At 32.3% G+C, this 16,226-nt stretch overlaps 1 protein-coding gene across 4 annotated transcripts in view; it reads left to right on the forward strand.

Moving 5' to 3' along the window:
- NBEA (neurobeachin) overlaps positions 1 to 16,226 on the forward strand; it is a 656,028-nt gene that overhangs the window by 243,251 nt on the left and 396,551 nt on the right. For 3 of the 4 annotated variants that reach the window (XM_081046841.1, XM_081046843.1, XM_081046840.1), the window contains 2 exons: positions 4,815 to 4,969; positions 7,227 to 7,353. In XM_081046841.1, coding sequence (XP_080902967.1) covers positions 4,815 to 4,969; positions 7,227 to 7,353 — 282 coding nt within the window. The remainder of the gene's footprint in view (positions 1 to 4,814; positions 4,970 to 7,226; positions 7,354 to 16,226) is intronic. The other variant, XM_081046842.1, reaches the window with a different exon arrangement.

Consider the following 16,226-nt stretch of genomic DNA (forward strand, 5'->3'; position numbering starts at 1 on the left):
ATTTCATCTATGATCCTAGCATTAAATAGCATATAGGCTGATGATTTACGAATTTATGTCTCAGCCCAAACCTCTCTCCTGTTCTAGATATTCATCTATCCAACCGCTTATTCAGTATCACTACTTGAATGATTAATAACTTAACAGTTATTTTTTGAAAATCCCGCTCCAGTCCCAGTTATCCCAATCTTAGTTAATGGCAGCTCTGCTCTTTCAGTTGCTTAAGGGGAAAATCTTTACACCATTTTGGACTTTTCTCACACCCACATCCATTCTTTTGCAAATCCTATTTGCTCTGCCTTCTTAATATAGTCAAAATTTGACCCACTTTTCACCACTTTCACTTTGCCATTCCAATCCAAACTACCATCAATTCTTGTTTGGATTATTGTATGTTTCCAATCGCTCCCCCCCCCCCGCCCATTACATTTCCCCCCTTAAGTCATTCCTTAACACAGCAGCCAGAGTGATCCTATTGTAATCTAAGATCACATTCCTTCCTGTTCATAAGCTATTAATAATGACTTCTGATCCCATCTGAGAAAGAAACCAATGGAGTACAAGGACCTATGATCTGAGCCCCTATTCCCTCATCTCATCTCTTAAAACTTTCCACGTTAATCAATCTTCTCAAGTCAAACCAACCTTCTCCCTGTTCCCTCTGCCTGTGAGACTCTTCCTTAGATAATATCTTCATGGCTTGTTACTTCACCCCCTTCACTGTTTCCTCAAGTACCACCTTTTAGCCATCCTTCCAATAATATACCTTATGCTTTATTTTTCTCATAGCACTTGTATTTATGTCTCTCCCTATTGGAATGCAAATTCCATGAGGGCAGAGAGTTTTGTCTGTTTTATACATGGTTATATATAAAAACCGAGAAGTCTCTCACATATCCTAGTGCTCAATAAATGTTTGTTAAATGAGTGAATGAATTTTAGATCACACGCCAACTCTCTGGCTTTGAAATAGGATAAATTCAGTAGTGGAAGTATTTGTGCTTATATGTATTATGCTTCACTCAATGTATTACAAAACATGTAATTAATCACTCGGTGGAACATTTTATTGAAGTAAATTAGAAAGCGTAACTTCCTGGCTTGTGCTATTTTGATAACATTTAACCATCTTGGAGTATGTGAAGGTTATATGTGTATAAGGGAATTATCTACTCTTTAGTTTATTGTCTTAAAGGTGTGGGGCAGAAGTATAAAATTGGGTTGGAAAACATGAGAAGGATATTCTTAAGATAGATGAATGTAATTGGTAAATTGTGTGTCGTGTAGAGGAGTCTAGGATTACCTGATCTACAAGAAGAGTGGAATATGTTAGTAGTTAAGAGGGACATCACTTTTGTGTGGCTACATTTTTGAAATCTACATAAAAATTATGTGCTCACCCTAGAAAAAGTGTATGTATTCCAGAAAGTGTGTATTTCAGGGTATTTGTGCACCCCAAGTGGATACATAGACTCCTATGGAAGCCTTTGGAATAGGTGGAATAGGTAACCAAGGGGAAAGTTGGATGACAATCTGATAGAAGATTTTGTAAGAGTGGAATTTCATTTTCACGTGTAAGTAGTCGAAAATACAAAATAACATTCCAAAAGATAACGAATGTGTTATCAACACATACTGATAAGTGTAAACTTTCAAATTATTTGTAAATAGATTGCTTAGGATACAGAATGGTTTGAGGTGTTAGGGAATAGATAGTGTTGTGAAGAAATGGTATTAAGGATAAGAATATATGTTCCTCTGATCCAGAATAACAATTTGGCCATAATAATCAAAGGGGAAATAGTAGTTCTTATAAATGGATAAAGTTGTAGACTGAGAAAGAATCTGAGAAATCAATCAAATCCAGCTGCCCCTCTCTCCACTCAATCCTTGTGACATGATCATCCTAGCCAGTTGAACATGGAGCTCATAAAAGTTACTAACAATTTCTTCCCCTTGTTCCTAATTTGATGTTTGGAGATATGATGTAAGTTTTCTTTTGTTTCCTTATCATACACCTTCAGATTTTTAAAAATTGGTATAATTTCTTTTCTGTATTTTAATCTCTTATCCTTTCCTCACATGGCTTGTTCTGCAGATCTATTGTCATCATAATTGTTCCTTATGGACGTGATGCTCTTTCTCATTATTCTTGAAATATGGTGCCTAAAACCACACATAGGATTTTGTTTATGAGGTCTGACAATCACAAAGCGTATGAGGTTTATTGCTTCTTTCCATCTGAGTACTGTTGCTGAGGTAGACCCAGACTGCATCAGCACTTTTGGGAGCCATAAAAATACTAATAATAACTAAAATGTATTGACCACTTACAATATTCCAGGTAAAGTGCTAAGCACTTTATATGCATTATGTCCTTTTATCTTTATCACAAGCTAATGGGTACACGCTATTGAGTCTAATTTTAAAGGTAAAGAAAATAGAGCTTAGAGACTTTGGCTTGCCTAATACCACACATCTGGTAATTGTTGGAGGTAGAATTCTAACTCAGGTCTGCCTGACATTAATAGCTGGGCTTTTAGCCATCATGTTACTGTATCTATATACCATGTCACACTTTCAGACTCTGCTGAGTTTACAGTCAATGAAGTGTCTGGAGGCTTTCACATCAATTACTATTAAATCAGATACTTTCAGATTTTTGGAGACAGGCATATAATCTTTGCATTTATTTACCAGCCATCGTTACAGGTTATTGACATTAAACTTTTCTTTCTCTCATTCATATAATTATTTTTTTCATAATATACTTCTTAGCCTTAGCACTTGGTAAAATACCTGTAATGATCTTACAGAGAGTTTTTGCACATAGTTGGCAATGAAATGCTAATCAGGAATCTTTGGTAATAGTTTTTCTACCACCTTCAAATTTGTCTCACAGCACTGCCAATCAGCTTGTGTTTCTTTATTTTACCCATAAGGATTTTAATGACAGATGTAGAAAAAGTATTATAGTTTCACTGATGACTTCTCTTCAAGTCAAGAATTGATCATTTTGTTCTCTTGCTAGATAGCCAATGAAATAGTGTATGTCAACATTATTTTAGAGTTTTAGAGAAGAATTTTGATGATAAACCCAAAATTATAGTTTGTTCTTCTTTAAATTTCTCTTTATGTAGATCATTATGACTAGATACTTTATATCTTATAGGCAGAGCATTATTTCACTTTAGACAGTGGTGACAATTACTAACATTTATAAGACATCTCATAACTGACAAAGTCCTTTTAAATACAGTCTCATTTATTCTCCCCACTTATATGTGCAATAAATGGCATTCATCTTGCTGTTTTTATAGTGAGAAATTAGCTTAAGATCATACAGCTTGAGAATGATTTAGTTCTCATGACTTCTAAGTCCACATCCTGTATTCTTTCCATAATGTCACACTGCCTCTTAGTGAAATAAATGAAGTCATTAGATAAGGAATGGCTAATAAGGAAGTCAGAATGCTGAAAACATAATGTGTGCTTTTGGTGATTTAGTAAGATAGTTGAGAATTCAAGGTTGAGTCTAATGAATTTGACTGTATCCATAAAGAGAAAAGAAGAAAGTACCCAGAGATAATGAAAAAAAAAACTTTTGACATGTGTAAAATTATTTAGGTTATAATACCTTTGGTTACAAAAAAGTTCTAACAACTATTAAAATTGAGAATAATAATTCTTACAAAGTTAGATTTTTGTCATTGAAGAAGTCATTGAAGACATTAACAAATGTGTTTCCTTGAAAAGAATAACAGTATTAAGGAGGATTAAGCTATAGACTTATTTGAGAACGAGCCATTGATATGGATTCTTTTAAGTAGAGCTTTTCAATGGGAAAATCATAAAACAGATACATTTGAAGACCTAGTTTAGATTGGATAGTTTTGTACTGTCAGTCGCCAGTTCTCAAGCATTACATTTGAGCTTAAAACATCTCATCATCTGCTTTCTAAGATAGATAAGTTCAATGACGGTTGAGTAGAGCTTAAAAGTATGTGTTAAATGATATTGCAGTGCTGTAAACTTTGGAAAGAATGAAGCTTCCCTCTAGAGAAATGAAGATATTTAGCTTTTAAATTGATGAATATTCATATTCATTTATAATTTAAAGTTAACACAATGTAATCTTCAGACTTTTGTTACGAAATTCATTTAAATATGCTAAAAAATACAGGAGAAAATACTCAACTCCTGTGTTCAAAAAGTCAAAGCTTAAAAGCAAAATAGATTTTTCACCAAATGTCTAGTGTATCACTTTAATTCTTTTTTATTATAATGACATTCCTACTCTCAAAAACAACTCAATTTTGTTAAAAAAAATAAAATATAACCTAATTATGCCATTATATGTTATCAATGTTCCTTTCTTTTTTTCTTTATTATGAAGAAGCTTTCAAAGTTCTTCTGACTATGTTACACATGGAGAATGTAATGTAAGTGAGATAGACATATTACGTGTATTTTGCAAAGAGAGCCCCGGGTGCATATGCAAAATATTCTAACTTGAACACATAGTTTTCTAGTTCTCCCAAATTCATGATTATAGCCCACATGCCATCTTGAGAAAGGTTTGCAAACTCGAAATCTTACATAAATGTTTGCCACATGAATTCTACTGGTCAACACCCTTTACAGTGTATCCTTAATATCCATATTGTTTTCAGCAATGAAGTTTGCTCAGGAGTTTAAAGAGGAAGGAGTAAGACAAGACAATTCTGTTGACTATGGGTATCTGCCATGGTAGGATTAGAATTCATCTTGAACCGTGTGTTGATTATTATTTTCCATCGTTTCTTTCTTCACAGGAGTGTCGTGGTGCCTGTGAAGAAGCCACCTCCAGGTAGTTTAGCTGTCACCACGGTGGGAGCCACTGCTGCTGGAAGTGGGCTGCCAGCAGGCAGCACCTCTAACATATTTGCTGCTACTGGAGCTACACCAAAAAGTATGATTAATACAACAGGTATTGTCCTTATATATTTTTGTGATCCCTCATCTTTTTCTTTCTGTTTTCTATATCTTCATTTTTCTGCTTAGTTGGCCTTAAGAATAAGATACCCTGATCCTTTAAGGTTACCTTAGTCTTTAAGAAGGTTATACTTTGTTACTAACCTTTCAGAATGTGTCTATAGTTCTAGGTTGTATTTTTTAGTGGTCATCTTAGAGGACAGTATTAGTTTTGGTTTTGAGTCTTCTCAAAACGTAGTTCTATTTACTTTCAGAGTGAAGTCAGATTGCTGAAAGGTATTTGGGGAGCAAAAGCAAAGATAATTGGAATGCTGAAGTTTGATATGTAATAGTAAAGTGTATCAAGAATAACAAGATATGTTAAATATGTTAGTGACAGAAAACAGATTTAGTGACTTTGAATCTTAATGTATATTTTTTTTTTTTGCTAAATCGTCTTAAGGGAAGGCAGAGCTCCCCTAAGAACCTTGATCATAAGCAAGAGCTTCAACTTGATAAAAAAATGCATGTGAATAAGAATCATTGTTTGACATTGAATTAATTTATATACTTAGATTACAGTTGTATCCAATTCATTGTCCAACATTTTCCTAATGATTCTAGGAACAGAAAATTCCAAATCACTACAAATTTTAAAAGCCTGTCTAAAATTGCCTCTTTTTTTTTTTTTTTTTGGTAAATTTCCAGAAATGTTCCTGTTGATTAATAGCTAAATAAATCCTTACCCAAATCTTTGTGATTCCATTTTAGGTATTTATACAACGCAAGATGATCCCTGACTTTTCTTCCCTGACTATAGTAGCCTTCTCTTCTCCAAACTGTATAGCCTTGAACTTTTTCCATCTATTATCATTACTTAGATTCCTCCCATTTTTTTATTAATTTCATAGCTCTTCTTTGTGCTTTCTGTATATATCTTGTTTATCATACCACCTGAGTCTGACATTATCATGAAAAACACATTTATGGGGTTGTAGTAAGTAGAATGTGCTCTTACCAAGCACATTTATATTAGCAAATAAACATCACTTATGGCATTGTGTTAAGGAACATAACATCTTTGATTTATCTATATTATAAATAAATATTTATATCTGGCTTCTCTGAAGACTTTATATCAAGTTTTTGTATTCAGTTTACAATCTTACTCGTTATACTCATTTTGCTTTCTAGAAATATGGAAAAAAATGTTTTTCTTTTACCAAAATGTATACCAGGAAAAAAAAAGTTAAGATTTTTGAAATTTGCCAATGCAGTAGAAAAAAATCTGCATTTGGTAATTTTTTAAATAAGTCCTTATTTTTAAAATATAGGTAAATGAAAAAGTAAGCCACCTCTTTTTATATAAAACAAGTTATTCTAATTTCTACTTCATGAATTAATAATAGACATAGAAAGCAATGGTAGCAAGAAGTCTAGGTATAGTATAAAGTATATAACATTACAATGAAAAACAAAATGTAAGTAATAAATCTCCTTCTTAGAAACACACACACACACACACACACACACACACACACACACATTTTGTGGGCCAACATCTAAATTGGGCCCATTGACCAGTTTATATTTTGGCACCTAGACTATGTAAGTGTTAAGAGTGGAAATCCTAGTAAGCAACTCAGTTTTATGGGAATTAGTGTAAGATAAGATAATATTTAGGAACACTAGATGTCTCTCAACTCCACAGCTATTTCGTATACTTACATGGTTATAGAAAAGTCTGTTCTAAAATGGAACCTTCATATCGTTGAGGAGAGCTCATTATTTTTAAATCAGGTACAATTATACTCATTATAGCCCTTCTTAAGCAATTATTTTATCAAAATAAGCTTTTGATGCTGCACTGCCACAAATTTATGCTCAGTTTATTGTAAATTATGTCTTAAATGTTGAAAACTAAAAATATTACAGCATAAGAATAAAACAAATTTTTCACATCTAAATTTGCATTGTTTTATCAGCCTCATTTTATCTAAAGTTTTCATTTGTTGATGTCTTTTATTTATACCCCATTTGTAATATGTAGTTTTGTTAGATTAATATAAGTAAATCAACTGGATTTTATGCAACACTTATTATTTATAATTATACAGTTATTAGTGTTCTAATGGCCGTGATTTTTTAATTATAAAATTCTGTTTTGAAATTCAGACAAGTAATTCTTCAAAATCAGATAGTAATGATGTACTGAAAATTATCTTGTTCAATAAATTTCTGTTTAAGGCTAAAAATTATTATTTTGGACACAGGTGCAGTGGATTCAGGGTCCTCCTCCTCTTCCTCCTCTTCTAGTTTTGTGAATGGTGCTACTAGCAAAAACCTTCCAGCTGTACAAACTGTTGCTCCAATGCCAGAAGACTCGGCTGAAAACATGAGGTATACAGTGCTATTTGTTTCGTTTTTTACTCATTTCACTCCCTCCTGCCTTCTCACACGTAGTGAAACGGTACACAGTGAACACAAAGGTATAGTTAAGAATTCTTGAGAATGGTTAAATAGGTATTTTATGACTACATTTCATAATTGTATTGTTTTAATATTTTTAGGTAGTTATTCATTATATAAAAATCTGGTATTGTATTTCAGACTCCAGAGATCTTGAATGACTTTCAAACATTGACTCCGCTGAATTTATAATCCATTGTCATATAGCACGTTACTGTTTTCAATAAAGTAAAAACATGCACAAATGGTAACATGATAAAATTGGGCATGTTTGGGGACAACCAGAAGGCTCAGTTGGTTAGGGCGTGAGCTCTGAACAACAGGTTTTGCTAGTTCGATTCCCACATGGGCCAGTGAGCTGCGCCCTCCACAACTAGATTGAAGACAACGAGCTGTCACTGTGCCACAGGAGGGGTGGCTGGATGGCTCAGTTGGTTAGAGCTTGAGCTCTCAACAACAAGGTTGCGGATTCAATTCCCGCATAAGATGGTGGGCTGTGCTGCCTGCAACTAAAGATTGAAAGCAGTCACTGGACTTGGAGCTGAGCTGCGCCCTCTACAACTCAATTGAAGGACGACTTGGAGCTGATCGGCCCTGGAGAAACACAACTGTTCCCCAATATTCCTCAATAAAATTTAAAAAACAGTTGGGCGTCTTTGGGGTGGTAATGAAAAGTTTAAAATATAGACTTTCAAAATAAATCTTTTATGTTATATATAACATATATAATTGGAAGTTGAATAACCAAACATTATCTTTTTTATTGTGATTAATAGTTAAAAATGGTTTTTAGTAGCATATCAAAGAGTGTTCCTAGAAGAGACTGGACCATATTTTTGAGGTTAAATTACACATACACATACGCACACACATGTACGTGTAGGTATTCACATTTTTGTATGGGTAAATAACAGACTTTTTATTACCAAAAAGGTTTTTACACATTGTTGTGGGTGCATTCACATTTTTAATTTAAGTATCACACAAATGCAGTGTGTAAAAGCTCAATGAACAAATGAACAATACTAACATTGGGTCATGGAAGCCTCACCCAAGTCAAGAAGTAGAATACAAGTACTCAAGAAGCCTCCACACTGTGCTCCTTTTCCTATCACTATTCTTGCTTCTCTTCAATTCAGCCCCCTGACTTTTAATAGTAGGTTAGTATTATCTTTTTGAATTTTATATAAATGGAATTGCACAGTATGTATTATTTTGTCTCTGGCTTCTTTTGTTCAATATTATGTTTATGCAGTACATCACATTGCATCTACATAGCAATAATTTGTTTATTTTTATTCCTTTGTGTGTGTACATTACAATTTATTAATATGTCTTACTGACGATGATCATTGGAATTTTCCTGTTTGGAGCTATTACATATAATGCTCCCTTTTACATAAAAATGCTGCCTGTATATTACTCTTGGGTTTACTACACATTTATATGCATATCTGTTGGGTAAATACCTTAGACTAGAATTGCTGATTCATAATGTTTGTGCAAGTTCAATTTGACTAGATAATGGCTTTTCCAAAGTGGTTATGTAAGTTTACTAACCCACTAGCAGCATATGGCTGTTACTATTCTTCATTTCTTTAACAGTGCTTAGTATTGTCACTCTTACATTTTAGCCATTTTTTTATTTTCAGTTGCATTTCTCTGATGATTAATGAAGTTGAGCACCTTGTTATATATTTATTAGTCTTTTGGCTTTCCCCTTTTGTGATTTGTTTGTTGAAAACTCCTTCACATTTAGAAAAAAAAAGAAACTTGAGTTGTTTGTCTTCTTATTAATTTATGAAGGTTCTTTATGCGTTTTGAAAATGAGCCCTTAGATATATATAAATCTTCCTTCTCCTATTCTGTGACTTGTCTTATTATCTAGATGGTTTGTTTTGATCAACAGAAGTTGTAAGTTTTAATGGAACTCAGTTTATCAAGTTTTGTTTGTTGGTGCTTTTTCTGTTATAGATGATATCTTTGCCTACATTTTCCATAACTTAGCTACTGGCTGATTTTTATTCTTTGCTTTTTATATTTAAAAGTAGAATCCATCTGGAATTGAATTTTTGTGAATTTAATGAGGTGGGGAGTAATGTGGATGTCAAGATGACCCAGCATCATTTATTTGAAAAACTCTTCTTTCCCAATGCTCTGTCACTTTTGTCCCAAATCAGATGTCCCTACATATGGGATTCTGGTTTGGCAGTCAGTTCTGCCCCATTTGTCTCTTTCTATATCCTTGTATGATACTGTCATAATTAGCTTTAGTGTTTTAATAAAGGTCGGTATCTTGTTGAGTTAGGTCTTCCCACATTGTCCTTTTTCTAAGAAAGTCTAAGCTATTGTTGATGCTTTGCATTTTCATTTGTATTTTAGAATTAGTTTGACAGTCTCCAAATTAAAAACAACTTGCTGGGTTTTGGCAAGGAATTCAAAGTAGAGATGTATTGCAACTGGCATTATTGTGTCTATAAATCTCTTTCAAGATTTTGACTTCCAAACTGTGAACATCATTCATTCTTTCTATTTCTTTATTTAGTTTATCTTAAAATTTCCCCAGTAACCATTTTAGTTTTCTTTATAGAAGTCCTACATATTTCTTATTTTATTTATTCTGAGGATTTCAATATTTTGTGTTTGTATCTTTTTTTCTGTAGTTAGTTTTCAAATCAACTTTATTGAGAGCATTTCTTTATATTGTTTAAATGCAATAAAATACTCATTTTGATTGTACATTTTAATGAGTTTTACATATCCATATAACCTCCACCACAATGAAAGTATAGAATATAATCTTCGCCCCAGCTAGTTCCCTTGTGCCCCATATGTAATTCAACCCATCCCTGCCCGAGGCAAACACGTGCTTTTTAGTATTGAAACTTAAATTTGTCTCTTCTAGGGTATCACATAGGTGGAATCATACAGAATATACATTTTTGTTTCTGCCTTTCTTCACTCAGCTTTTGAGATTTTGAAACTCATCCGTGTCCTTTTGCTTATATGAATAGTCCATTCCTTTTCATTACTGAGTATTGTTCTGTTATATTATTATCCCTCAATTCATCTATTCACTTGTTAGTAGACATCTTGGTTTTTGTTTTGTCTTTTTACAGTTTGGGGCTGTTATAAATAAAGGTCTCTGGGACATTTGAGTATAAGTCTTGTCACAGACACATGTTCTTGGATAAATAGCAGTAAAATTGCTGGTTGAATAGTAAGTGTCCTGGACTTATGATGAGTAGACTTAGGGATTTTTTGACTTGATGATGGTGAGAAAGTGATATGCATAATAAATTAGATGAAATATTCAAAACTTTATTATAAAATAGGTTTTGTATTAGATGATTTTACCCAATTGTAGACAAATGTACATGTTCTGAGCACATTTAAGGGAGGCCAGGCTAAGCTTTGATATGTGGTAGGTTAGGTGTATGAAATGCATTTTTGACTTAAGACATATTCAACTTGAGTTTATCGGGGTGTAACCCCATCATAAATAGAGGAGGATCTGTATATGCTTGTCTTTATAAGAAACAGCTGAGTCGTTTTGCCATGTGATTGTATCATTTTATATTTCTGTCAACAATGTATAAAAGTTCCATTTGCTCCATATTCTTATCAAAACTTGGTATTGCCAATCTTCGTAATTTTAATAATGTCTGATGGCTGGGTAGTCATATCTTATTTGGTTTTATTTTCCATTTTCCTAATAATCAATGAATTTTTTTCCATGTGTTCCTATGGCCTGTTGCTATCTTTTGCTGTTTTTTGCAGATTGGGTTGTTTTTCTTATTGAAATGTAACAGTTCTTTATATATTCTGAATATACGAGTATGTCATTTGTCAGATATATGCATTATAAAACAATGTTTATCCATCCTGTGGCTTATATTTTCATTTTGTTAGAAGTGTTAAGAAAGTTAAGTTTCTAATTTTGATAAAGTCCATTGTTTCAAAACATCTTTTATGGTTTGTGCCTTTATATCCTAAGAAAATTTTACCTACTCCAAAGTCATGAAGCTATTCTCCTATATATTTTTTAAAGTTTTGTTATTGTAGCTTTTGTGATTAAGTCCATGATCCATTTTCACGAATTTTTGTGTGTGTGACAAATTAAAGTTTGGCCTTTTTTATCCATATGTATATCAGTGTTTCAGTACCATTGAATTATGTTGGCACATTGTTTAAAAATCAATGGATTGCTTATGTCTGGATCTGTTTCTGGACTTATTGTTTCATGATCTATATGTTTATCCTTATGCCAGTACCCTACTTTCTTCATTACTGTAGCTTTATAATAAATCTTGAAATCAGGTGGTGTAAGTCTTCTGTTTTTTATTTACAATTGCTTTGACTTTTTAGATTATTTGCATTTTCATGTAGATTTTAGAATTGGCTTGCCAAATGCCAAAAAAAAAAAAAACATTCTGCTGAAATTTTAATTAGGGTTTTTTAAATCTTTAATTAAATTTAGGAAGAATTGATATCTTAATATCGAGTCTTTCAATCTAGGAACATTGTCTGTAACTCGATTATTTGAGATTTTTAATTTCTCTCAGCAACTTATTGTAGTTTTTCATTGTAAAGGCCTTATACTTTAATTTTGTCTTTTAATTGTTTCTTATATCTTTAATGATATTTTAAATTAATTTTTTTTTTACTTTAAAGTTCAAATTTTTGAGTTAGAAACCAAAGAAAAAATGAGTAAATACTGTATGTTTCTACTTATATATAATGCAAATAAATCTGTCTAAACAGAGCAAATCGATGATTGCCTGTGTCCATTATACATCAATAGAGTTGGGAAAAAAAGGGAAAGATTTTAATTGTGTGTTGGTCATATGCAGAAAGATAGTTCCTTTCTTTGTATATTGACTTTGTTTCCTGCAATTTTGTCTAATCGACTTAATTTTAGTAGCCTTTGTTAGACTGTTTAGACTTTTCTCAACTAATTTAATAGTTCTAATACTACCTACAGTTTCCTTATTTTTTTCTATATGTAAGATAATGTCACCTGTAGTTTTAATATTATTTGTGTTTATATCCAGTGTTTGAGAATTCACCAGATCTGCCATCTCTGCCTTGAAATTTCCTTCTGGAAAATTTTAAATAACAAATTCAATTTGTTTAATGGATAAGCAACTCTTCAGATTTTTTTTTTCTTTTTGTATTTTTTTTTTTTTGTGCATTAGTTTTGATTATGTGAGACTTTCAGGAATTTAACCATTTTATCTAAATCGTTGGATGTGTTGTCATAAAGTGTTTCATAATTTTAAAAATTATTTTATTTTTAAATACTTGAAGGATCTCTAATGATGTTCCCTCTTTCATTCCTGATTTTGTTAATTTATGTCTTTTATCATTTTGTCATTATTGGAATAGGTATTGATTTTTCAATATTATGATTTCCTCCCAGAAATTAGCTGTTAGATTCATTATTTTTTTTAAAAAATTTTCTATTACTACTCTTATTATTTTCTTTGAATTATTTTAGGTTTAGTTGCTTTTTTCTCTCTGGATGCTCAGGGCAGAAACTTAGATCAGGAGTCTACAAACTATAGCCCGTGTACCAAATCTGCCTGCCATCAGAGTTTGTAAATATATTTTATTGGAATATAGTCACATTACATGTATATATATTGCCTTTGTCTGCTTTTACTTTGCAGTGGCAGTTAAGTAGTTGAAACAGAGGTAGTACGGCCTAAAAACTTAGAATGTTTACTATCTTACCGTTTACAAAAAACATTTGCTGACCCCTTGCTTAGATCTTTTGATTTTAGGCCTTTCTTCTTTTGTAATCTGATCATTTAAAGCTATAACTTTTCCTCTAGACTTGGGTTTATCTGTATTTCATAAATTTCATTATGTTGTTTTAATTCATATTCAGTATTTTTTTCTGAGTTTCCCGATGATTTCTTCTTGGACTTACATAAGTTTCATAGATGCATTTTGAGATTGACCTTTTTCTCATTCAATATAATGCCATGAGATCTATCCAAGTTGTTTTGTGTAATTAATAGGTCGTTTGTTTATATTTCTGAGTAGTATTCATGGTATGAATTTAACACTGTTTAACCATTCACCCACTAAAGGACATTTATGTTTTTTCCAGTATGGGGCTATTATGAAAAAAGCTGCAGTGAACATTTGTTTTTATGTGAACGTAAGTTTTCATTTCTCTGAGATAAGTGCTCAAAAGTGAGGTTATTGAGTTTAGAGGGTAAGTACCAAATTAGTTATATAAAAAAACCCTCACCAGCAATGCACGATTATCCAGTTTATCCTCATTTTTACTAGCATTTGGTGTTGGCTTTTTTATTCTAAGTCACATTGTTAGGTATGTAGTGATACCTCATTGTGATCTTAATTTGCATTTTCCAATGGATGATTTGAACATCTTCTCATGTGATTATTTCCCATTAGCATGTCCTCTTCAGTAGAATGTCTGTTCATGTCTTTTGCCCAATTAATAGTTGGATTTTTTTTTTACTTTTGATCTTTGAGAGGTCTTTTATATTTTAGATACAAATTTATTTTTCAGGAATATGGTTTCAAGTATTTTCTTACAGACGGTAGTTGTTTCATTCTTTTAATAGGGTTTTTGGCAGAGGAAAATTTTGCATTTTTATTGTAGTCTATCTTATGGTGTTATGTCTAAGAACTCTTCAATTAGCCCTAAGTCCTGAATATTTTCTCATAATATGTTTTCCATATATTTTTAAGGTTTCATAAATAGTTTTAATTTTGAATCGTGATCCATTTTGAGTGCATTTTTGTGTGAGGTGTGAGGTTTATGTCAAGTTTCACATTTTTGCCCTATGAATATGAGTTGCTCCAGCAGCATTTGTTCAAAAGGCTATCCTTCCTCATGAGACATGTTTTTAGGATTGTTTAAGGCATGGCTAGCATGACCTTTAATCCTGGGCTAATTTTGCCACACTTAGAAAGTGTGCTGGAATTTCTGCTGAATGCTCAGTGTATTTAATGAAGTGTCTTCTTTCTGGACAGAGGGAACACCTGCTTCTCGTCCCTGTGTGAGCTGTAGGAGATTTTTGTCTTACAGCTCCTTCATAATTTTTCATTCCTCACAAGTTATTCCTTTTCTAACCTTGAGATCTTTCAGGTGTTGCATACATAGATTGTTATTCAGTCAAAAACTCAGATTACGGGAATTGTTTCTCTTTATAACTCCTGCCTTTTGGATACTCCGTCCTCCAAATTCTATTCACCTTGGACTCTCTGAACAATTTTAGTCTTGTCAACTCAGAAAGGTTGCTGCTGGATTCTGTATTTGCTCTAATAAGGGAAATGCCCCCATTCAGGAAACCTGGATGATGGTGGGCTCACCTCATTTGTTTCTCTTTCCTCAGGATTTAATGGTTTTGTGCTTCCTGTTTTGTCTGAAAATACTTGTTCTCTGTATTTTGTACAGTTTTCTAGCTGTTAGCATGGGAAGTAATTCTAGACCATCTAATTACTTCGAGGTGAAAAGTAGAATCTGATATTTATGTTGTTGTAAATTATTTTCTTAATAAATTTTATTTAATTATTTGTTGGTACATGCAGAGGGTACCAAAAAAATGTATACACATTTTAAGAAAAGAAAAAGTGTATTAAAATTGTATTACTCAATATATACCAATAACAAAAGATGAATACAAGTCGTGTATACTATTGTTTGGTACCCCGGTATAATCCACTATAGTGTATTGAACTAATTTAATTATTTATTATTTCTAATTATTTATTTATAATTCTAAGTAAATATGTATGTACACAGTCATTTCATCTGTAAAGACTGGTAGTCTTATTCCAACTTAAAATCCTTACGCCTTTTTTCTTTTGCTTAGCTTATAGTAAAGTCTAGTACCTCCAGTGCAATTTTCTATAGAACTGGTTAGAGTGGGCAATTTTTTCTACATCTCAGATAGAAAGCTTTGAACCTTTCATCATTTATTTTGATGTTTCCTCTCTATTTATAGTAGATACTTTTTTATCAAATATAAGAAGTGTCTGTGTTTATAATTAACAGAGTTGCTGTCATTTTCTCCACTGAATTTCATCTTATCATTTCATTTTTGCATACACTTGGATTGAGATGTAGTTTTTCTCCTTTTTTAGCTAACATGATTTATTATTGCTTTATTGTTTAAATGCTAAACAAATCTTGAATTCCAGGAAAGAATCCAATTTCTTGGTGATGTAAAATCTGTTTTGTCTTTTGAAGAGTCTATATAAGACTGGTGTTGTTGTTTGTTTTTCTAAAATATTTGGTATGCTTTACAAAGACTTCTGATCTGGGAAAGTTTTTAAATTAAAATTTCAATTTAATAGTTATAGTTTTCCCCAGATTTTTATTTCACCTTGTGTCAGTTTTGGTAGGTTTTATTGGCATAAAGTAGTTCATAATGCTGTCTTATTATTCTTTTACATTCATATACTCTGAGAAAGTTCCTCCTTTTGATTTATGATACTTATTATTTGTGTCTCCTTTCCTTACTTTCTTCGTCCCTCTCTCCCTCCCTCCTTCTGTCCTTCCTCCTTTCCTTCCTCTTTTCAGTGATTAATCAGTTTTATTCGTATTGCCAAACAAACCAACATTCACTAAGAGTGAAGTAATACGAAACTGTTCGGTAGAGGGTTATATAGTAGTATTTTTTCCTTACTACAGTGATTTTCAAACATCAGCAGGCAACAGTGTCACACGGCAGGCTTATTAGAACAGATTGCCAGGTCCAACCACCAGAGTTCTCAGTACATCTCCAGAGTCCAAGAAGTTCCAGTAACTGCAGTTAGCA

This window comes from Rhinolophus hipposideros, assembly GCF_964194185.1.
Source record: "Rhinolophus hipposideros genome assembly, chromosome: 4".
Taxonomy (NCBI): domain Eukaryota; kingdom Metazoa; phylum Chordata; class Mammalia; order Chiroptera; family Rhinolophidae; genus Rhinolophus; species Rhinolophus hipposideros.